Source organism: Haliotis asinina, chromosome 3 (genome assembly GCF_037392515.1).
Source record: "Haliotis asinina isolate JCU_RB_2024 chromosome 3, JCU_Hal_asi_v2, whole genome shotgun sequence".
NCBI lineage: Eukaryota > Metazoa > Mollusca > Gastropoda > Lepetellida > Haliotidae > Haliotis > Haliotis asinina.
The window spans coordinates 80,894,381-80,919,393 of record NC_090282.1 but is presented as its reverse complement, the minus strand read 5'-3'; the positions used below and the strand labels follow the sequence as shown (position 1 = coordinate 80,919,393).

Sequence of the window (25,013 nt, the reverse complement as noted above, 5' to 3'; positions counted from 1 at the left end):
CAGATTAATTCAAGTTAAGGACACGGGAAACTTAATTTGCACACTGCATCACATCGATAGTCTTTCTTTATTGTATCCGGCACGAGGTCTTTCCAGCGTTTCATACTTTCTGTTTCGTGTCAGTCAATGATTTGTTAGCTGCTGTTTCAGTGCCACTGTGGAATGAGGTAGGGCTGATGTTCACGTTCCTGACAAAGTACCAGAAAGCTTTGGAATGCTTCCAGAATGGACAGGAATTGATCACCAACAAGACCCAAGAATCTATACTGAGGAGGGCCGTGTTGAAACAGAACATTGGTGCGGTACGCAACATGAACGGACGGAGCAAGGAAGATTTTGAACTTGCCATTGAATGCCACTTAGACGCCATTAAAACATTTGGTATGTATCTTATAATTATGTTTCTTAAAGGTCACATGCAACGTAAAATACAACTTTGCAGATTCTGGTACCTTTAGGTATGCACTTACCGAAACAAATAATAAAAAATGCCAATTCAACCTATAAAGTTGAAAAAAACGCGATGAAAAAAAAGCCCGCGAAATCGGAGTTCAAACGTTTCACTAAATTCCCCCCAGCGCAGGGGGGAAAACTGGTTTCAACAGATGTGCTGCGCTGCGTCCATAACGCATGCGCAGTGAATAGGTTCACGGAGCTTGAAACAGTATGCATGCCCAGCATCTGAGGTCGTGAGCAGTAGTCTAATCTCGGTTGTGTACACAAACAAGTAAATAATCTACTCGTTACGTAAAAAAAACTTGTTGATTGTGGTAAGCAGTCTCTGTCACAGAGAAAGCTCATTGTCTAGTTTATTCACACCTATATGTCTGCCTGCCTGTCTGCTAATGACAACATGCAGTACACAGCTTCAATCATTGACCACGTGCAATTTGAGCTTAACACCTATCAGACTATACGACATAAAGAAAATGAGTTCATTTACGACTCGTGCACCCGAGCCCCGTCTCTGCCACATTATGTAACTAGGCACGTGTGATACACATGACATGATTTTATGTCTGTGAGTTGCAAACAAACTGCATTCACTTTTTTCGGATGACTGGATCTGACGGAAACTGGTGCAAACTCTTGTCAGTTTCAAGTCCTCCTTTGTACTTGGACGAATGACAGATTCCAGCCACGCAGTAGTTTACCATCTTTACTGACATGATTTTTTATTGGATCGAGCGGAAATTCAGAGAACATGTATTTTCAAAATCCAGCATCACTATATACATTCTTCATGGATAACAACTTCTTATAGTGTGTATGATTTTGTTTGACAACAGTATATGAATCCATACTGAAACGACGCATCAAGTACACGAAAAGAAGTTGTTATCCATAAAGAATCTTACTTTCATGTGACTCGCCATACTTCTAAAATGCCCATCAAACAGATCACCTTTCTGTACACACAATGAACCCTCAGCATATCAGCAAATGAAACAGCCAATCAGAGGCCGTCGTTACACTTGAGTGCACATCCACAAGCTATGACTGGGTTCGGTCTCCCGTGGGCTTCGTTTCGGGGGAAGTAAGCCCAAGTACAAAATATTGCACTTTTGAATCGCGATTGTACGCTTATAATTTTGTTTATTTGTTTTTTTAAAAGAAGCAGTGTATATTATACGTCATGAATAAGTGATAAATGTGTTTTAATTATGTTTGATTTTTTGGTTGCATGTGACCTTTAAGCTACTGTTCATGCCCGTCTATAATCGCTTCACCGCCGAAAGCTTCCAGATGGTATCCATATCAGTCTGAACATCCTCAAAGCATATTTTTCATTATCAAAAGTCAAAAGTCCATGCGGAAGCCGACCCAAGTACAGAGTGATGAGTTATTTAACATAGCAGAACAATTATCTTTCGTGAAATTATTTTAGGTAGTTGTCTGAATATATACAGTTGGCAAAGTAGGAAAGATTTGAGGAAGAAGAACTCCTCCACGCTCTCTTTCTGCTGCAGGTGAGTACGCCAGATCAAGACAAGAAAGTGACACGACGGAGACAAAGCAGCCGAGGAGCGGAAAATTGGTGAACACTTGTGCGGGTGAGTTACTTTAAGCCAGAAGCTGCGAAAAACATTTCCTTTTGTTATTTAATGTTAAACGACTTCTGTTTTAGTAGTATATACAATGGGGGTTTTAAAACACTTTCAAGAAAAGTCTCTACAAAGCCTTATTTACTAAATAAGGCTTTGGTGGGGCCCTTAGCTCTTGCTACTATTACCCCTACTACTTAACGTGTGTTGGAGGTAACACTGTGCCTATATCACGTTTATATCAATGAAACAGTTTAACGTGAACCGCCTACGATTCTGAGATCTTACTATCAGAGAGTGCGTGGAAATACGCTCACTCACTGTGTTCAGCTTTGCTTCGGCCAGAACCCTGATCTCGTCGTGTTTCAATGCCTTACGATGAAGTCTGCGTGATACTAACTTAAGCGCCAACCCTGCCAACCCTGCCACCCCTGCCGTTATTTCAATACCTAGCACTATAGGTGCAGCCACGATGGTAGCTAACAATCCAACACCTGCCGCCCCTAGTCCCATGCTGGTTGCCATAAGGGTAGTGTCAGCCCCGTCCACGATATTGAAAGCTCTATTGTACTTCTTACATAGTGCTTTCCGCGTGTCACGGTCTTGTTCTAGTTGACGTTTCACATCACATAACTGCCTCAAGCGGAACCCATCTACGGTTTCCAGCGTCTTCGCTACTTCCTCTACGACTGGGTACAGACCCATCCTATAATATATATTTTGAAAGATATTTTAATTGGGTTTCAGTTAAAAGTCTATCAATGAATTTGAAGTCTACAAGTTCTAGACTACTAGTCAGGGCAATAGGTGAGAGGCTAATAGACTTTCCTGTTGTAATAAAAACCCCACTGAGGCTTATTAAGTGGTTTATAGGACCCGTGGTATCCCGTTGTGTAACAATACGACAATATTGGTCTATGTGTATGCCATACCAGCGTATTGACACCCCGGGTAAAATTTGGTGTACTATTGGGGGGTTTCCATCGAATAAAGACGTAAAGAAGACTTCTATGATGAGGGTGAAAGGGGAGGATATTCTATCAAGATTACTGCTAAATGTTAATTTATTGTTTGGATAAGCACTTAACCCCTTTTTTTCGGGACCAATAGATTCTATGTGTACTAATGCCTTCTCCGGAATGAAATCCCCGGCCCAGATACCGTTGTTCTTAATCTTAGAGACAAACACATTATTTAATGTGATATAAGGTGAGGTGAATGTTAAGTTGATCAGCCATTTGGGCTCTTTTAAATCTGGTAACGGCACCCGTCTGTACACGTTGTCTTTGAAGTGCAGGATGTATAATTCACCTTCCTCACCAGGCTGATCGAATCCCTCCGTATCTCCTAGGTCGTTAAGCGTAGTGTTGGGATGACTGGTCATTATTATACTATTACGATATAATTTCCAACTGGTTTTCTGATAATAATTCAGGGGTGAACTTCATACCCATGAAGTGTATGTTGTCAGGCAGGAAGATCTTGGTTAGTGATATCTTGTTTTCCACGATCACGTTGACTCCCTCCAGACTGGTGTTGGAGCCGACACTCACCCGCACGTAAACGTTGCAAACTTGATACTGGTGTCGTTTCACCCACCCGAGTTTGATCCCCTTCACGATCTCGACATCATTCACCGATGGTTCCCCTAGGTAGACTTTGATGATCAGTGTTGAGTTTGCCGGTAGACTCTCTAGTATCTTGACCACGCCTTCGAATTCAGACACCAACTGCAATGCCACGTTTTGTATGGCCGGTTTACTCGATAGCATGTGGGCTGCCATAGTGTTGAGTGGGCTGACGACTACGCTACGTCTCTGAGTTGGGACGTAAGCCACGAGCATGGTTCCATTGTTCACGACTTTGTTTAGGTGGTTGTCTTTGTTATCAGTAAACACGTAAGGGGAGCCGAGTCTAATATTGAGAAACCAGTCGTTATCGGGTAACAACACCCACTTGTCATCTTCGGTGAAGACGAGCATATATGGCTTGTTTCGGGCGACGGTAGTGCTCTCAACATCGTCTAAGTCGAACAGTTTACCCCCGAACGATGGGTATATTATCCAGTTATCACCGGTGTTGACAAGGGCGTACTTAGTGTTGACTGTTGCTCTTGTGGTATCTACTATATCACTTAGGGTTCCACCGGAGACTTCAACGCGTTTGTAAATGTTGTTTTTCAGTTGCAAGGCGTACGATTTACCATCTACTCCGGGAGCGTCGAAACCACGCGTGTCTCCGAGGTCGGAGATCCCGATATTGACGCATTTTTTCACTCCGGGCCCTTGTGCGCTGGTCATTTTACATGAAGCGTTAAGCTGAGGTATCCTATATTTACAGGATTATGATTTATATCTAACACCGATATTATCAGCTCGGGTATGTTGCCCTGGGTTAATCTCTTATACTGCCGTGGTGAAAACGACTCGGTTCTACCGTCGTTGTATTTCTCAGTTTTCACCGACACTGCTCTCAGTATAGTGGAAGGGTGACCTCCTTGAATGTTGTACGTTGTGCTCACCTGACCGAGATGAATGTACAGCTCTCGGTACGGTACTAGGTCGGGTAACTTCGTGCCTGTGACGGTTGTTGTTGGTTTTATCTCGTCAGGAGACATACCGAGTATCCTCGCTAATGGTCGGCCGAGCCTCAAGGAGGTTCTTCCGTTGTTGATTAACACCACTGTACCGTTTGAGTCGTTCATCTTGAGTTCGGCTCCCAGGGGTTTGAAGACCTCGTCGTTTAGAGAGCACACGCTGTAGTAGCCGTCAGTTATTTGGCTGCGAGTTCCACTGACGAACAGCTTATTGTTGCTGGCGTTGATGTTAGTCCATTGCGGTAGGTAGGTGATATCGCAGAGTGCGACTTCGAGTTGACCTGACGTGTTATCGATCGCGTGCATCAGCTGAACGGCCTCACCGCTCGTTATTCCTGGAAGTGTTATGTACATGTTAGAGTATATATGCTCATTATATAAGAGTTTTAAAATGTTGTTTTACCCTAAACTGGACGTAGATTTCTCCCCCATGAAGATCGTGGTTGCTCCTGGGTTGTATTTCAATGCCCAGCTTTTAGATGTGTTCGATAAGTATAAGCTTTCGGTGACTAACGTCAAGGCAGTCCACGCTTGGTTCAACAACCCTATGCAGTTCTGGCAGAATCAATTAAACTTTGCCGTGTGGTGCGCTACAACGGGGTGTGGTGTGACATTGACCGACACTCGGCGTGGACCGCTGAGTCAGTCTGTGTTCAAGTTCCACGTGTACTACCAGGTCAGACGTATCCTTAAAGAGATCAGCGCCCCCCTCCCACAGGACAAAGCGTGGGACGCAACAAACAACCCGTACGATAGACGGGCCTACGAACATATTTGCAATGAATTCGAAATAAACCCGAAGACGGATTGGCGTTTGCCGGGGTTGAACCACGGGTTGGGTATTCCTTACAGTGATGGGCTCTCAGTAAAAGCATTTAAGAAAGATTTACTAACAAACTTTATGAAACGAAAAATGTTTAGTACTGAGAATTTTTTCCATGTATTAGATGATATTGTTCCTAAACCTACCAAATATGGACCAAAACCAGTGAAAGATGCAAGTGATGATTTAGTGAAACGAGGTATACTTAGGCAGGACTTTGCTTTGTCGAGTAATGAATGGAGGGATGATCGTATGAATTTTGAAGGTGGTGTTGCTTTCATAATCCAGAAAGTAGAGCAGTCAACCGCAGACGGGTGGAAAATGTTTATGCTGGATACGTCGAAAGGATTCACTCGTGCCGGGGTAGTCAGGTTGAACGACTCGATTCGAACGTACGTGTGGGCGCTGTTGGGTGCGCAGTCGATGACGCGTTCCAACATCCTCGGTAAGCGAACTGCTTACGACGCTCAGAAACAGTTCGTTGCCAACGTTGAGGATGCTATCAATTCTCCAGTTGATCTCCCGCGGGCCATCGACCGTTACCAAAACGTGTTAGAATACGCCAGATCGAAAGTCAATTACGTGTTTGGCGTGGGGCTGTACATGGCTCCGAGTGATATGCAACTGAGAGTAAAAAAAGTGGTGGGTTATAACAACAAAATAGTCATAGCCACGGCGGATCAAAAGTTGGGTATCAACCCCGATATTAACACCCCCTATATCCCACACATTCCACCACGTGAAACGGGTATAGTGGCGCCGCCCCCGGAGTCTAAAGTTCATGTGGAGGTACCCCCCACACACACCCATATTCAGGCCTCCAATCATATTGATAATAAAACGGCCCTGGTGGTTGGTGGAGTAGCTTTGGGACTTATTTGGTTAAAAATTTCTTAGCCGCTACGTACACCAGACCCGCCACAGCGACGATGGCTGCCCACAGGTTTTGACTGAGCCACGTGGCAGTTTTAGCCAGAGCGCCCAACAACCACGAGACGATGCTACCCAGGATACCGGGAAGGGCTTCGGCGGCTTTACCAGCCAGTTTAGCTAGGCGTTCCCCGAGTTTTTTTATCCAGTCTTTAACACCACCGCCGGGGGTTCCGCCGCCGGCAGGCCCCACAGGGGTACCCCCTGTCAGTGACACCACCAGGGTTGATATGATGAAACCCAATGCAGTCAGAATACTGGCGATGGTGATCCCTTGCTCCCGGAACAATATCCGAATCCTGTCTGCTAACGTGGTGTCTCGGTGGAGGACTTGATTGATGGTTTCCCGCACACGGTTGGTCTGGGATCTAAGCTTCTCTTTGTAGCCGGACGCTGTCTCCAACCAGGTCTGCCTTTCATCTTCCAAATTACGTATTCGTTCCTCGATGGTGGCTTTCATAGACTCGTCCTCAGTTTCACCGAGTTTTTCCTTTTCATGGGCAATGTGGTCGTCTATCTCACTCATTTTGGCCGTGCTTTTCCAGAGCTGACCACGAATGGTTTGCATCAACAGGTCCAACCCCTTCAGTTCCCGAAAGGTAATTTCGAGACCCGGGAAGGGCTTGTTCTTGTAGTCGGCCAACACCTTTTCAATATCATAAGTCATGTTTTGATCCGATGTGGCGTCCCTGATACCTTCCAGACTTTGAACTAACTTCGGAGGATACTGCTTAGGTCGCGCGCCACCGTAATCTTTGAAGCCTAGTTTATCGCTGACAAAGTCACTCCCATATCGACTGCTCAGTGTTGATAAGGCAAGCGGTTTTCTCGTGTGTTTATGCATGAGATCGATCTCCGGGTGAGCCTTCAAACGCAGCGTGCCATTGCTATCGAGGGTAAACCTGGAATAGTCCCTTTCCAACGACTTGAGTTTGGATTTATTTTCAACTGCGTTGTAATAATCGTCGACGGCGCCCTCCATGAGTGAGCCACCTTGCGAGAATGAGGTCTCCTGGTCATCATTGAATGCCTGGGCACTATAGTCCCACATATCATCCATAGGTATGTCTTCATCCATTAGTATTAAAAATATATTTCCTTTATATAACAATGTACGGCAGAAAATTAGATCCTTTCAGAAGATTGAGAGAGCCACTAGGCGCCAGAGCCGTGCGCCAGTCGGTGACCATCACCAACAATCCCAGCAAGATAGACCAGAATCAAACTCTGCTGGTTAGATTTCCAAACCTTGGTGAGAATGACCTCATTGTACCAGGCACTGTTCGACTGGCGTTCAATATCACGTTGACCTCCGACAACGACAAACGCGAACTAGTGCGGAACGTGGGTCGAGCTATCATCAAGAAAACGACCGTCAAGATCAGCGGTAACGAGGTGCTGAGTATCGACGACAGCGACGTGTTTCACTGCTACGGGGATCTCTGGAAAAGCGAGGGAGAACGAGTCAATGATGTGTACCAGGGTATCAGCAAATCAACCCGGTCGCGCATAGGGTATGCCTTCACGACAGACCAGCTAGACAAGCTATCGGACGGTGAAAAGGCCATCGCTCGAGCATACGGGAATCGATTCTGCGTGCCGCTCGACTTCGAGTTGCTCACGGGACACGCGCCGTTTTACCAGGCCGCGCTGGGTGATAGGCTCGAATACGAGCTCACGTTTAACGACTATAGCAAAGTAGTGCGTACGCCGAACGGTGATGAGGCCAGTTATGCCATAGACAACATCTCTCTGGAGTTCGACATAGTCACTAGCCCGGAGCTGGCCAGGCAGGTTCGAAGCCAGTACTCTGGGAAGATGGCTATCCTGTACGATCGCGTACTGAGGCATAGATCAGTCGTGCGAGATAAGAGCGACACTGTGTGGAATATCAACCTGAACGTGCCGGCGCGATCGATGAAAGGTATCCTGGTCGTCCCAGTGGAGGATTACGAGCCATTCCGGAGGGACAGCGAGAAGTTTTTCAACCCCGAGATTGAAAAGGTGGAAGTGACCATCGAGGGCGTGCCCAACCAGCTGTTCAGTCATGGTATGAGACCACACCAGCAGTGGGATGAGATAAAAAAGCTACCAGTGGGGGATTATATAACAAAGGACCTGGACCTCGGCTCCGTGCAGATCGGTGAATACCTGACCACCAAGTACGCCCTATGGTTGGACATGCGATCCACGGATGATGATAAACTGCACGGTAGTGGGCGCCGTATAGATAACGGCAGCGAAGGGATAACCATCCAGATTACTAAGAAGGCTCAACCCGCTGGTAAGTTGAAATTATATCTGTACGTTATTATGGACGCGCAACTTAATATAGACAATGGGAGATTCGTGCAAGCCATCTATTGACCTCCCCACTGACCCACACTGCGCCATAGTGTGCGGGCAGACTGGCTGTGGGAAGACCGTTTTCGTGTTGGATATGTTGGAGGGTTACTACAAGGATGTGTTCGATAACATCGTTATCATGTGCCCTACTCTGAGCATGAATAAAACGTACGCGCGACCTTGGGTGATGACGGACCCGGACGTACACAAAATCGACCCTGGAACACGCCTGCAGGACTGGTTGAAAGCTCTTCACGAGAAATTTAAAGGGGAACCGACGCTGTTCATACTGGACGACTGCAGCGCTAATCGCGAGATAACAAAAAAGAGAGACATGCTATCGTACCTGGCCTTCTCCGGCCGGCATGCAAATCACAGCGTCTGGGTGCTAACGCAGAAGTTCAACTCGGTGTTGAAAGACCTCAGGGAGCAGACGCGATGGGTGGCCTTATTTCACTGCAAGGACAGGGATTCGTTCGAGGAGTGTTTGAGAGAGAACGATGTGATGAGCAAATTAGAACGGGAACGGGTGAAGAAACAGCTCGCTGAAACTAAACACGCTAAGCTCGTGCTCAAGACCGACCAACCAGTAGCATATAGGGTGTGCTAAAGCTAAGCAAAGCTAAGCTAAAGCTAAGCAAAGCTAAGCTAAAGCTAAGCAAATGCTAAGTATAGCTATGATATTTGAAGTGTTTGTTGTGTGCAACTTAACCTTCATTTCTCTGTGTTTTGTCTGCATCGGGTATTATATAGTTAAAACTAAATCTTACTTGTTATATTATAAGATGGAGTGTGAGGAATTGCTCGAACAATTGTTGGTACCTGGGGTAGTGGATGATGACAAGCGAGAGAAACTGGTGGCGTTGGCTGTTGGCGGCAAAGCCAAACATTACTTTGGAGACTACACTCCGGATAAAATTCACAAAATGTCAGCCGAAGAAATCGATAAGCTGTACGCTAGATACGAGTCCCGGCTCGGAGCAGAAATGACAAAGACAATAGGATCGGCTATGACCCAGATATACACCGGTATTGTATCATACTTCCTTCCCATTCCACCAGAGCGCCGACTTTACCTGTGGGAGGACCTCGAGAAAGACCCTTTTATCGAACACGCCGTGAGTTCTATCAGCTGCGGGTTGTACCACAAATATGGTATGTTGTTGGCTCCAGTGACGGCGGCGATTATCACGGCAAAGCATTGTCAATTTGAGAGAAAAAACAATAATGGTATAGATGGATGCTGCTCCCGAGGTGATACCCCCCACAGTGAGGGAAACCCCAGTGGGGGTACCCCCCACACCCCCAACAGTGAGGGAAGTGACCCCTTCACAGGAGACCAGGGAACCAGTGGGGGAAGTGACCCCAACAGTAACCAGACAGAAGAATCCTAAGAGAGTAGCTGCCGGTAAAAAACGGTGGTGTAACCAACATAAAATTATTACAGTGACCAACCCCCGACTGTTGTTGGTTGTAGGCGTAACTGCTGCCTTGGCTATCTCGTGGTTATATACACGTGAGGGACGTGGGGGAAACGTGGGGGTACTCCCCAACAGTGAGGTGGTACCTCCCACTGTCGACCCGCATATCATGTTATAATTTAAAATATTTTTATATATACATAATGTCTGAGGGGAAAACGTTCGTCAACGACGCATACCACGCCACAGTGGTCGCCAGTCTAGCCGTAGGGTACGCTCGGTTGACTAAAATGGTGCTTAAACAACCAACTATCAAGCTAGATTTCAACCTGCAGGATATGGGTATGCTCATAATGAACCTTGGTATGGCGATGGCCACAAAAGACATCCTAGTAAAACAAGGGATAATACCTGAAAATATAATGAAATAAATATAGGATGGCCACGATAGCTATGATGGTCGGTGGGGCGTTAGTGAATGCCCTGGCATTTTCCGGGAGTAATTTCCTCTTCTCGAAACTACGAGACGCGGCTGAAATACAGGAAGAAAGGAAGCGGCACGATCTCGCTACTGAGAAATTACAAAAGGCACAGGCCGAGTACGCTAAAAAACGCCTCCAGAGGATCGATTTTATTAACGAACAACTCCAGCGTGAAAAGCATGCCGTTCAAACATTCAACGATGTCGATGAAGCAATGAAAGAATACTACCTACTAACTGGTAAACGATTGGAACCGCTCAATAAACACACACTCGCTCAGTACTACACACCATCCAAGGGACAAATGAATCGTGAACTGGGCTTCATAGTGTTGGGCATAGCAGCTACTGCGTTGGTTGCGAAGCAATTAAATTAAATACCTATATAAGTAAACATGAGACCCGCTCCATACCGATGCGAATACATACTTATGGGGAAGACCGAGGCCTGTGGTAGGAAATGCAGGAATCAGGGGTTCTGTTGTTTCCATATGGGAAGTCCTAACTACACGTGTTCTGTGTGTGGTATCGGGGTTAAAGGACACTACTGTCTATGTAAAGCTCACGGAGCGAACGTAGTCAGACATCAACTCATCTACGAGAATAAAAAGGGCTACATAAAAGAACGTAGGCGACTGCTCAAGATAGACTCCAATTAGAGATTATACACACCTACGTATAGCTATGTCTGTGGAAATTGAGATCGAATCTCTAGTTAAAAACATATTCAAAGATGAACTGGCCTTATGGGGAAGCTTCAGATTTAAGGTAATATTGGACGTGGTATGGATTAAAGAGGGTGTTAAGTATACTCGCCCCTTCGAATGGGAGCAGGATATCACAACTCAATACCAAATAAAATGTTTTACAAGTATAGGGGAATACATGCACAACTTCAAGGAATACTATGTCCAACAGTGCGAGTACTGGATTGAAACAGCCACACTATATATTTTACCAGGTACGTGGGACGATTTGACAGAATTACTAGAATTGGACCCGACTACCCGAGTTTGGTCTCTTTCATAAACGTCTGCTTCAATTGAAATATTTTTGTGACCCAATTAGACATTGGTTATGTTAGGTGTAAACACTATGACTACTGTACGCGAGCTTAAGCGGGTCGCAAAACAGAGAGGTGTGATCGGGTATTCTAGAATGCGGAAGTCAGCATTGTTGAGATTACTAGGTTTAGAAGCTCCTACGGTAACACAATTAAAAGCTCAAGCAAAACAGCTTGGATACACGGGTTATTCAAACCTGGGGAGAGCCGGGTTAGTCGCATTGTTATCACATACCCCAGTGGTGGTGCCTACAGTAAAACAACTGAAAGCCGAAGCACGCGATTTGGGTTTAGCTGGGTATTCCCGTATGAGAAAACCACAGCTTGTAGAATTATTACGACAGAATAGAGCTATTGACCTACAGTTCGTGCGCACTGAGCGAGCTGTAGGCAACTATTTGAGAGGTTGGCGCATGCACGTTGATAGAAACATAGACATTACAGATATCAAGCCTCTGATAGCTGATAAGGTCAACCAGGAACTAAATAATCTAGGAAGTATCAAGTTTCAGATCACAGTGAAAATGTCGCTCGATAAGCAGGTTGGGAGTACCACTGAATATGTTCAGCCTTACTTCCGAGGTAAACAAGAGGTCGTCACACATACAGAGACCATTGACGCATCAATCGATACCAGTTTTCAGCAGATACGAGAATACCTAGAACGCTACACACACTTGGGGTCCGGGTGGGCTGTAGATAAAATCGATAATGTCTATCTAGACACAGCTAACTACGTGCCGTTCAGAGGCGGATCATACCTAGGCTTGCCCCCCTACTATAGGAACAAACATGCCATAGTAAACGTTAAGAATAGAGGAAACGATTGCCTGAGGTTAGCTATCAGGTCAGCCTTATTTCCAGCTGACACTAATCCGAACAGGTCTTCTAATTATCCTCAGGAAGATGGGCTCAACTGGGATGGTATAGATGAACCCACCCCCATATCCCAGATCACTAAAGTAGAAAAACAGAATAATCTGGCTATAAATGTCTTTGGGCACGAAGGTAACACAACAATAGTACACAGGGTCAGCCCGGTGAATGATCGCCAAGTTATCAATATATTCATGATCCAGCGAGGTGACAAGTATCACTACACATGGATAAAACACTTTAGCAGGCTGTTGTATGACCAATCGGCACACAGAGAAAAGACCCACTTCTGTGAACGATGCCTACATGGCTTCACACGAGCTGATTTATTAGAATCCCACCGGGATGATTGTCAAGGTGTGGGGCAGACGGCCATACGAGTCGACATGCCTAAGGAAGGTGATAATATCCTAAAATTCGGTAACCACAAGAACCAAATGTCTGTGCCTTATATCATATACGCCGACCTCGAAGCCTTGGTGGTGGGGGATTCCCCCAGTGGTGCCGCCGGCGAGGCCCCCTTCACCCACAAAACACAAGAGCATAAAGCCTGTGGGTTTGGATACATTGTCGTCCGTTGTGACGGGGAAACGAAAGCTCCGGTAGTGTATAGGGGCCCTGACGCGGCTGAAAGGTTTCTAAAGTGTTTGCAGGAGGAAGAAAAAATTATTAGGAATGCATTGTATAGAATCGCTCCCATGCGTATGACCCGAGTCGACAGGCTAGCTCACGTTAGTAGCACTAACTGTCACGTGTGTGACTCACCACTTAACGGTGATTCGGTGAGAGATCACTGCCACATAACTGGTAAGTATAGAGGCGCCGCTCACAGCGCGTGCAACCTCAAGCTTAAAATCAACCCTAAGACAAATAACATCCCCGTTGTCTTTCACAACTTGAGAGGGTACGACTCACACTTGATCATGCAGGCCATCGCGAAAATCGATGGTAATATAACGTGCATCCCCAACAACATGGAGAGATACATCTCCTTCAGCTTAAACGGACTTAGGTTCATTGACTCGTTTCAGTTCCTCCTGTCGTCACTCGACAGTCTGGTCAAGGCCAACAATACCTTCCCTATCACCGATCGATACACAGACGCCGAGATTAGACCCCTGCTTATGAGGAAGGGTGTGTACCCCTATGAGTACATGGATAGTTGGGTCAAGTTCACCGAGACCAGACTACCCCCTATTGACTGCTTTTATAGCAAGCTGAATGAGGCGTCCGTCTCACAAGATGATTACTCGCACGCGACTAACGTATGGAATAAACTGGGTTGTAAGAACCTGGGTGATTATCACGACCTGTACTTGAGGACAGATGTACTGCTGTTAGCCGACGTGTTTGAGACGTTTAGGCGGACGTGTTTCAAGCAGTATAAACTCGACCCCGCATGGTATTACACCAGCCCAGGTCTGTCGTGGGACGCCTTGCTTAAAAAGACCGGAGTTAATTTGGAATTGCTCACAGATTACGACATGCACCTATTCATTGAGAAAGGCTTGCGAGGTGGGATTTCCATGGCATCCAAACGATACGCGAAAGCAAATAATCAATACGTGAAAGGTTACGATCCTAACAAACCAACCAATCACATTCTCTACCTCGACGCAAACAACCTGTACGGCTGGGCCATGAGCCAGTATCTACCTACAGGGGGATTCGAATGGGTACCCCACGTTGATGTTATGGGGGTTGCACCAGATTCGAACAAAGGGTATATCCTCGAGGTTGACTTAGAGTATCCCAAGGAATTACACACATCGCACAACAGCTACCCCCTGGCCCCCGAACGTATGAGGGTTAACCCAGACTGGATGTCTGAGTACCAACATAACTTGTTAGGTGGGCGTGTGACAGACGTTGAAAAACTCGTGCCTAACTTAATGAATAAGACCAAGTACATCGTTCACTATCGCAACCTACAGCTGTACCTGAGGCTGACCAAAATACACAGGGTGCTCATGTTCGACCAGAGCCCATGGATGGAGCCCTACATCAGAATGAACACAGACCTACGAAAAAAAGCCACCAGTGATTTTGAGAAAAATCTCTACAAGCTCATGAACAACTCGGTGTTTGGTAAGACTATGGAGAACCTGAGGAAACGCGTGACCGTGAAGCTGGTTCGGTCCAGTGAGGAAGACAAGCTCAGGAGATTGATAGCCAGTCCGGCATTCAACCGTAGTAAGATATTCACAGACAACCTGGTTGCCCTACACATGAAGAAAAGCCACATAAAATTCAACCGGCCTGTTTACGTGGGGATGAGCATCCTCGATTTATCCAAACACCTGATGTACGACTTTTACTACAACGAGCTCAAGAAACAGTACGGCGACAGGTGTGAAGTGCTGTACACTGACACGGATTCCCTGCTGTTAGAAATTCGAACCGAGGACGTGTACGAGGACATGAAAAAACACCTCGATTTATACGACACCAGCGACTACCCTAAGACCCATACCATACACAGTACGGTAAATAAAAAGGTCCTAGGTAAGATGAAGGACGAGTGTGCTGGCACGCCCATAGCCGAGTACATAGGTTTGAGACCTAAGATGTACTCCATACTGAAAGCCGACAATAGTGAGATCCGGAAGGCTAAGGGGGTTAAGAAGTATGTGGTGAAACAACACATCAAACACGCCAGATTCAAGGAAGCCCTGTTCAAGACCCGTACCTTTAGGCATAAAATGAACACACTTAGAAGTGATGGGCATAAGATATACGGACTGACTATAAACAAGACGTCCCTGTCGCCTATGGACACGAAACGTTGGATAGCTATTGATGGGATAAACACATACGCGTATGGACATGAAAAAATTTGAGGCTATTTACTACAGCCCGCGTGGGTACTGGAAAGGAGCTAGCGCAGTAGATAAGCTAGCTAAAATAGCGCGAATACCCCCGGAGGAAGCCAAAGCGTGGCTTGAAAAACAAGCCCTGTGGCAGATCTATTTGCCGGCACCACGCTACGTGCCTAGAAGGAGGTTCGGTATTAACATACCTAATAGCGTTCACCAGGCAGACCTACTGTTCCTACCCCACGACAAGAGGTACAAGTATGCCTTAACCGTAGTGGACGTAGCCAGTCGTTACAAGGAAGCCGAACCCTTGACCACGAAAGATTCGGCCCAGGTAGCCAGAGGATTCGAACGCATATACAAACGCAGTCCGCTGACGTGGCCAACAGAGCTGCAAGTTGACCCCGGACGGGAGTTCATGGGTGCCGTGTCACAACTGCTAGCCAAACACGATACAAAGGTCAGGCGTGGCACGGCCGGAGCCCATCGCAGCCAAGCCATAGTTGAGAGATTTAATAGGACTTTGGCTGAGCGCTTGTTCGGCCATCAGTATGCTAGGGAGATGGTCACCCCTGGAAAACGATCGACTGAATGGGTCACGAGGTTACCCAAGGTGGTGTCGGCAATCAACCATGAAGTCACCCGTCTCACCGGTAAGAAACCGGCAGACGCTATCAAACTAAAATCAATAGTTGCAGAGTCGGCCGCTCCATTGCGTGGGAAGGAGAAACAGATACCAGATAGGGCCCTAGTGAGGTATCTATACCAGCCGGGGGAACACGAGGGTGATAGCCGTAAGCGGGCCACCGATCCTATATGGTCAGTCAAAACTTACAACATAGATAAAGTGGATATAAAAGCCGACGAACCTAACTTGTACTACTTGAGGGATGGGCCGGGTAGGGGGTTTGTAAGAGAAGAATTATTTATCGTACCGTACGGCACAGTGTTACCTCCAACACACGTTAAGTAGTAGGGGTAATAGTAGCAAGAGCTAAGGGCCCAACCAAAGCCTTATTTAGTAAATAAGGCTTTGTAGAGACTTTTCTTGAAAGTGTTTTAAAACCCCCATTGTATATACTACTGTTTTAGTTTATACTTGTCTCTCACACTGTAGTAATGCCCCTTGGGATTTCCCGACCCGGGTGGTTTTACATTGTCTGCCACGCCGAGAAGTGTTTTCTCTAACATATATACCGTCAATGATGGATAATTACAATGCAGATGATCATTTAATGAAGCTACATAAGAATAACTGAAGTGCGTGTAAAATCAATTTAATGACAGTAACTACAACCAGATAAGTCAAGCCCCACATCCTTCGTCGGGTCAGTGTCCGTTTGGCAGAACGTCTGCCTTCATCCTCTGAGCGATGCAGTTCCAGTCTTGCTAGGGAAAAATTGAACTTACAGCTTATTCTTGAACGATATTTTTCAACTGATTTCGAACACTCATATATCATTTGAATGTTGGTGTTCATAGAGTTAAAAGATGATTGCAGAAAGTAAAACCTGGAAAGAGGTCTTACAACAAGTAAAACATGGGAAGAGGTCTTACTAACGACAAGTAAAACCAGGGAAGAGGTCTGACTAACGAAAAGTAAAACCTGTCCTTACAAAACAAAAACCTAAAATGCAGTTATTCTAGGAAAACAAGAGATGACCTAATATATAGTGAGAGGCACACTTCAGGTTTATATTGAGCAGTAGAATATTATTGATATCTTCATTAGCTCAAACTGAATAGTAGAAATGTATATGGGCATTGAGTAGAGCGACGTGAGTCTCGATATAGTGACTCTAGTCCATTCTAGATACATATACGGTGTCGTTTGAGTTGATGTTTGTGTTCATGATACTAACAGGAAATGGTGAAAGACTGCTGTACACGGTGCAGATTGAAAATAAGGGACGATGGGTGATCCACGGTAAGACCACAGCACCCGTGCTGAACACTACAGTGTCGACACACAAATTGATGTGATTCTAAGAGTGAAACGTGATTTTGCATATCCATAAAACATGATTGTAAAACTACTTAAATGTACACTATGTATGTCAGGTAGGACTCTTGAAAACGGCTGAGATATCACGACTTTAAGTCAATTAATCAAATCAGGAAATCAAGCCATTAATGCTGAATGATGTATGTTCCAAAAGTAATTTGTTTGTTGTTGTTGTTTTGTTTTGTTTTGTTTTTTGGGTTTTTTTGTTTGTTTTGGTTTTGGTTTTTTATTTCGGGGGGTGGGTTGTTGTTGTTGTTTTTTTTTTGTTTGTTTTTATTTAAAGGGAACGACTAAGAACATTTCAAAAGAATATTTGTGCCAAGATATACATTCAGGTTTGTGTGATTGCGTCCGGTAACAGTGCGGACTGATTCTGTTAGTTGCTATTGACAGAGGCACTGAAGGAGGATCAAGCAGCGTCTGCAGGCGCTGCCCGGAGCTTCCTCAATTTGGGACACGCCCACTTCAAGCTGGGGGACATAATGTGTGCCCAGCAGAGGTTCTCACAAGCGGACATATACGCAAAGGAAGGTAAATTGGAAACACCTTGTCAATAGGATTACGCATACTCTTGTGTTAGTTTACCTTTAGTTTCGTTAATTTTCATCAGCTCTTGTTTACCAAATTCCTTGTTACAACTTTACTGAATTAATCCTGTTCCAAGAGTGCATTTCTTTAAGTTGTATTATTATTGATGAAGTTATAATTATTAATAGGTCACAGTATTTGGAGTGTTGAGTGATACACGTAGTTATTATGAGTCACATTTCGGATGATCAGTAATAGTGTTTTAGCGACACGCCTTTAATGTAGCGCTTTAAAGTTTGTTGCCTTCGGTGTGTTTCAACTGTTGATAAACATGGCCGATCGAAGGTTCATACGTCGCTAGAATGTCCAAGAATCAGTTACTGTATACAAAGGCTGGTTGTTGTGTTGACAACACACACACGGACTTGCACAGGAGCCTATCTACTTGTGTCAGCCTCTTCGTCAAGCCTGAACTACATTCAAGATAGCTCGCTGTGAAAGATTTAGTAGAACTGTTTCTCACTAAAAACCAAGACTTTGGTGAGTTGATGTTATATTTGTGACCCATTAATTTAGATTTGACTCAGTTGCATTGTACTAGAAACCTCTGTTGCGAATCTTTGTATCTTGCTCTTTGGTCAGTACGTATTATTGAATATTTTAGACTTGTCTGGGTTACAATTTGCTGGTTCTTAGGGATTTCTTATACTTTTTGTCTCGTCAACTTATCAACCATAACAATCCTCTTAAACAGTAAAATTCCTTATAAGTTAACATTTTACGTCACATCGGCAATATTTCAGCCACATTGTGCCAAGGTATAAGACGTGTCGTCTTGAGGATGGGCTTCCGTTTGACCATATGTTCTCCAAACCTACGTGTGGCTAGCGTAATGCTGACACAGATCAGCTAATGAGGATCGATGGTAATAAGTCTGATTATAAGTGTTTTAATGCTTGTTGTTCATGTTATCAACCATCATGGGCCTGGTTTTCATTGGCCTGATTTAGGTCTTCATGAGTAATGTTCTTGTAGTGATGTGCACCGCTGAGTTGAACAACATTCCATCTTCCTTTTGTTCTGATCTGTATCAACAGCATGCTTCATACTTAATCGGGGGCAATGGGGTAGTCTAGTGGTTAAGCAGTTCCTTCATCACACGGAAAACCGGGTTCAAATCCCTACATGTGTTTAGTGAAATTGAAGGAGATTATTGGTGTGTTGGAATACTGCTAACAGCGTCGTAAAACTAAACTCATGCCTACTTTTTTTAGCACAGGACACACGCACCAGGATTCACGCCCATGAATCACTGGCAAGAATTGCCATGCAACTCTCTTACTCACGTGCAGCCAGGAAGTACCTGTTGACAGCGTTGACACTGGCCATCTCTAGTGAGGGCTGGGAAGATGATGATGGTCAGCACGACAGCTCCGACGTCCAGCGCATTACTGACAAGCTGTCCAAAATACATGTAACCATGAGTGCAGACAGGGTATGTCGGTAATGTGTTTGGTAAATGAAACATTACTTTCAAAAGTATTGCATGTTGGTAGCGACAGAACGGGAACGTTATATGATGACTGTGCTGCAGCCATGAACTGACCTGGCGAAGAAAGACACTTTTACTGAATGTAGAAATGCAATTAGAAACCGTTGAGTATTATTTTTAGCGCCACCTTGAAACTGACCCCTCGTATCATGGCCTGTCTCCTGAAAGCGGAGTGAAGATACGAGGGTTGGATGAAAAGTTCTAAGCCTCACTGTGAAAAAAGTTACAAAGTCCACGTTTGTAATTTATTTTTCTACATAGTCCCCTTCCAAGTTCACACACTTTTGCCAGCGATGCTGCAAGGCCCGAATCCCGGTCAGGAAGAAATCTTCTTCAGCTACCCTAAAAAAATCAGTCAGCGGAAATGACGTCATCATTACTTGCAAAATGGCGACCAGCGAGTTCCTTTTTCATTTTGGGGAACAGGTGGAAGTCAGAAGGAGCCAACTCAGGTGAATAAGGAGGATGGTCAATGAGTTCAAAGCCACAATCGCGGATTGTTGACATGGCCACCACCGATTTGTGAACAGGCGCATTGTCTTGGTGGAAGAGGACACCTTTAGCGATCATCCCTCGTCGTTTGGCTTTGATTGCTTCTCGTAACTGGTTCAGTAGATCAGCATAATATCTGCCGTTGATAGTTTGACCTTTTTTCAAGATAATCAATGAGCAGAATACCCCTGGAATCCCAAAAGACTGATGCCATCACCTTTCCAGCTGAAGGAACAGACTTGGCTTTCTTCGGAGCTGGTGAATCAGGATGCTTCCACTGTTTTGACTGTAGTTTTGTTTCTGGTTGATGTATCCAGGTCTCATCCATGGTTACAAATCGTGCCACAAAATCATCGGGATCTGCTTCAAAACGACGCAAATTGTCAAGGGACGTCTGCAACCTGACACGTTTCTGTTCTGCTGTCAAGAGCTTTGGCACCCATCTTGCAGAAACTTTAGTCATTCCTAATTCGTTGGTGATAATATGCTCAACCCTCTCATGAGAGATGCCCACTACACTAGCAATATGTCGAGTAGTCAATCGTCGATCGTCCATCAACATATCGAGAACTCGCGTGATGTTTTCTGGAGTGGTTGCTGTTGGAGGCCTTCCTGCGCGTGGGTCATCATCAAGGCTTTGTCTGCCACGCTTAAATTCTGCAGCCCACTTCTTTACTGTGGAAAATGAAGGAGCATCATCCCCTAGAGTGGAGACCATGTCAGCATGTATCTGTGTTGGGGACATCCCTTTCTTTTGCAAGTACTTGATGACTGCCCTGTATTCAGTTTTGTCCATTTCTGATGATTTCAGAGGGTAGGTTTACCAAAAGAGCTGTAGTTGAGATATAACTATTAGTACGTTTGTAGTTCTTGTGTCTATGATTCACTAAATGATTGTCCTCATTGGTGGCAAACACCTGTCTCTACCTGGTGGGGAAAAAACACTTAGGCTGAGAACTTTTCAGCCAACCCTCGTAAAAGTGTGAGACTGTTGCATTTCTCGAGCCTACAGGGCATGCCATTTTGTCCTTCGAGAAAGACTCGACAAGAAAAATCTGTTTTAGTGTGAAATGCCCTGTTGCATTAAGTTTATCCAGGTAAAGGTGGGGGGTTCCCTTGCCTTCTTTGTAAGAACATAATGATGAACCGAAAAGCAAAGGGCAAACGCGTCGCCCTGAAATATTCCTGTTTCTATCTGAACTGTGTTCGGAGTTCAGCATGGACACCCGTGAATACTTCTCAGGTTGAGATGACTAGCCATTTATTAAAGACTTGAGTAAAGCAAGTAATCCCTCAAGGAGGTCAATACCAATGACCTCAAAATCCATTTGTGAGGTACAGAATTGGCATTTCTGTGGTCTATACAGCACAACGAGAGCTTCCGGTGGTAATATCGTATCATAATATGAACACGTTATGTGTATCCTCTATTGTATGTAAGGGCATGACACATGTACGTCTTAGGGTGACGTCAGTTTGCCATGGCATTATCTTTACTCAATAGTCAACTAGCTTTACAATCAGAGTCTAACAACATAATCGGTTAGTGGGATGATTCGTATTCTTTGTTTAAATTGTACGAAACGTCATGAACATTTCGCCGTTGTTTTAATAACGTGTCTCTGTTAAAATTAAAATAAATTGGAAACAAACATTCCTAATGGTATTTGGCCTGTAGATCATCAGAATGTAAATTTGCAAATATATTTTATCAATGGTTTCAGGAACACTTCAACAGAACTGACAGCCATTGGCCAATACTCCGCTCAAGGTAAAACCAAAACTTTCAGTAACATTTACATGGAATGTCGGAGCAGCTATTCTAGCACCACTCATTGGTATTCAGAACTGCTTGAATACCGACCATGATCGATCTGAAACCTAAATCAACGGACATTAAATTACGTGGACACGTTTCATCCGTGTGAACACATACCACATGCACTCGCGGACATCACCTCCACTAGGTAATTGAAGACATGTGAAATAAAACTGGTTCGATGACAACGAAATTCATTCAACTGATGTGAATGAAATTCTCAAGCGTGGTTTTGTAAATTGTAAACACGCCATTGTGTCTGTTCAACCACGGATTCACAGGCGTTAAGGCTAGCGAAATTGTTAAAATTGCACGACCCATGTTTGCAGTTACGGACGTATATTGCAAAGTTTTCAGGGATGTTTTAGGTCAAAACAGTACTATTCATCCCTGATCAATGATCGTGAATCAGGAAAGGTCTTGTGTTCAGTTGGTCACTTCATATCAGACTTGTCACAACCACATTTTTTAACACCTTATTGTTGTTTGGAGAAGTTTCTCTCGTGAACTGGTTTACAAGTGTCCCTTGGTCTTTAGAGCTTCTAATCTTCCAACTCATAATATAACACGATTTCAAATTGAAGTATGTCAACAAATAGCATGGCATTTCATCCATGAGATACCGTAGTATCAGAATAAAATCTTTAGTGTCAGTTGTGATCCCATGACGATATTTTGTCGTTGCAGTCCAAGGAGGAAGTTGTGTGCCACAACACTGCAAGCATCATCAAAACATCATGCTCACAAAGGTTTGAGATATGTGCAGAAGTACAACCTTATAAGCAAAAATGTAATCCAGAATTTTGGATCTATAATTTTGGAAAAGAGGGGTGCGGAGGAGTAATAAAGTCCAAAGGGTACGGGGAAATGCCCCTCAGGGAATTTATGTTTTTCAGTATCCCCGGTCGCCTAATGACAGATGGTGTGCTTGTGGAAAAATCTGAGCATGTTGTCTCTGTGAGTCAGCACTGTCAAATTGTATGTGTGTCCCGCTACTGGCACGCACACCACTAATATGTTGAGAGAGAGAGAGAGAGAGATTTCCCGTTATGCACCGTGGGAAACGGATACCGCCTCTCACCATCAGAGCATATAATGGTTCTCATGTTATATAAACCTTTACTCGACAGATAAGTCGTAAATGCCAAGTCTTGTTTCAAACACTCATAAAAACATGAAACATCGGTCCACTTTATGTCATGTTCTTTCTGTTTTCTCTGTTATTTTCAGTTGAGGAGGATTCGGACAATTAACACGCTGAGGAACGGAAGGAGGAAGTAGAGGAGTAATCAAGTATAGGAAGAGAAGAAAGCGAGTTGATGTGACGAATAGGAAGAACAATGAGAAAAGTCCACCAACTCCTTTCTTCAGGTAGACATCACAGATGGATCAAGGGAAGGGTAGCGGGGGTTCCGAAGCCCCTTGAGAAGATTATCTAACAACATTTCGTTAGATGAAATTGTGTAGCAAGTAATTTAAGTTATACAGAAGGCATGTGATAGCATATTGTTTTGATTTTTCTTTGTAAATAATAACAGTGTAATAATTATGTTAACAAAATCTGTGCCTATCAGATTTGTTCGAAGAAAATGTTGAACCACTTTATTACTTGTTCGAAAACGAAATACCTAAACATGAAACTGTACATTTATTGTAAACTTTTATTGAATATGTTAACATGTCTTTCAGATTAAAATAAATTTTATACAATTTGATAAAATAATAGATGCAAATACTACTTTATGCATGTTTTATGTGTGAAATTGAAATATAAAATGTTATGTGAAATGAAATTCTATCATGACTTCAGTAAATACTGGATTGTGATTGGTTAATCAAAGTCATCCAGAGGTATATAATCACGTTATATACCTCTGATTTTCCAATACGTTAAGTATTTGTTTAAAATCTGAATAACACGTAATGGTAGAATGGAGATAAACGTATTGTGTTGAAAAATCAGCGGTATATAACAAAATTATAATAGCTCTAAATTTTGTATTTAAAACCTCACGCTACGCGTTCGGTTTTAAATCAAATTTAGAGCTATTATAATTTCATTATATACCTCTGATTTCCCAACACAGTACGTTTATCTCCTAATTGTAATATTTAGGGACATTCAGAGTGACGATTCCTTATAGTCAGCCGACATACATATCGACCAACATTCCACTAGCTAGGAAGTCTGTATTCCAGATTTTGTAGGTATTTTAGCAGACATTTCTAGAGACCATAAACAGGATTATGTAGCTTATATTTACTACATTAGCGGACCACACACAAGTGTCATAGTCTTAAAATCACCGTAATTAGACCATATTTATGGTGATCATATTTCAATAATAACTTGCGTATTTACATCAATATTTTATTCAACAATCAGAAAACATTCAGACTGGCGGACCACGTAACTGGCCGTCACACATAAGTAAGTTTGAATTATGCAACTCAGTCAACCGGCCGCTACGCTAGGATTATGCCCCAGGCCATAGCATGCTGTGCATGGCCGGGTGCAACGTCATTGTAAATAGCTTATGTCCGTTGCGTAGTGATATGAATGATTTTAAGTGGTCAGTGCACTGCATGAAATAGACATAGTTGCAATTAATACACAAGATGTTGGATTACAGTTACAGTATTAGGTAACTTCATACTTCCACAGAAGGCCTGAGTCCCTATATATACTGAGTCCAGTAGCAGACACTTCACTCTGCTACGAATAAAGACTCAAGGGACTCAACAGCCTTCTCTCTGTTTTTAAGGTAAGATTGTATTACTGCACTAGTTAAGGTCTTGTAGTTATATTGTGTGCACTCCACTTATGTGTTCTCCCTTTTGCATAGCCTTAACCGTAGTTGTATATAGTTCAGCATACAACAAGGCAACATAGATGCAAATAGTGTGTTTATATACACCTGGAAATTAATCAAGCAACACCCCAATTTTTTCTATTGGAGCAACTTTGAAGTGTTCTGACAATCAAAATATGCCGGGTTGATATAGTTTGACACTTTTTTATTCAACAGACGATCTCTGACAAACAACTTAAAGGGAAAAAGTATCAAGACTTTGCTTTATTGCAACGAAATCCAAATTCTTAAAACTGTCTTAAATTCATGAAAAAATGGACACAATTTACTATTCATCCACAGACGTTGTTGTCAGGTGTATTAACACAAATGTCACATGGAAAGAAAGAACAGTCATCTGAGAGTCT

General features: G+C 43.9%; 1 protein-coding gene across 1 annotated transcript; it reads left to right on the top strand.

The window, feature by feature from the left end:
- The first annotated feature begins 156 nt into the window (after positions 1-156).
- Positions 157-23,516, top strand: LOC137277140 (uncharacterized). The gene is made up of 8 exons (XM_067808809.1): positions 157-381; positions 1,971-2,054; positions 17,262-17,324; positions 17,796-17,933; positions 19,205-19,425; positions 21,699-21,745; positions 22,481-22,542; positions 23,024-23,516. Exons 1-8 carry the CDS (start codon positions 177-179, stop codon positions 23,044-23,046), a joined length of 843 nt encoding a protein of 280 aa, XP_067664910.1. The 5' UTR covers positions 157-176; the 3' UTR covers positions 23,047-23,516.
- Positions 23,517-25,013: the final 1,497 nt, after the last annotated feature.

Bases quoted from the DNA above. Each gene is read 5' to 3' on its own strand.
- LOC137277140 (XM_067808809.1), top strand. From the start codon at position 177: ATGTTCACGTTCCTGACAAAGTACCAGAAAGCTTTGGAATGCTTCCAG. The intron at 382-1,970 runs GTATGTATCTTA...TTTCTGCTGCAG, and splicing joins AGACGCCATTAAAACATTTG to GTGAGTACGCCAGATCAAGA. The intron at 21,746-22,480 runs GTAAAACCAAAA...TTGTCGTTGCAG, and splicing joins TGGCCAATACTCCGCTCAAG to TCCAAGGAGGAAGTTGTGTG.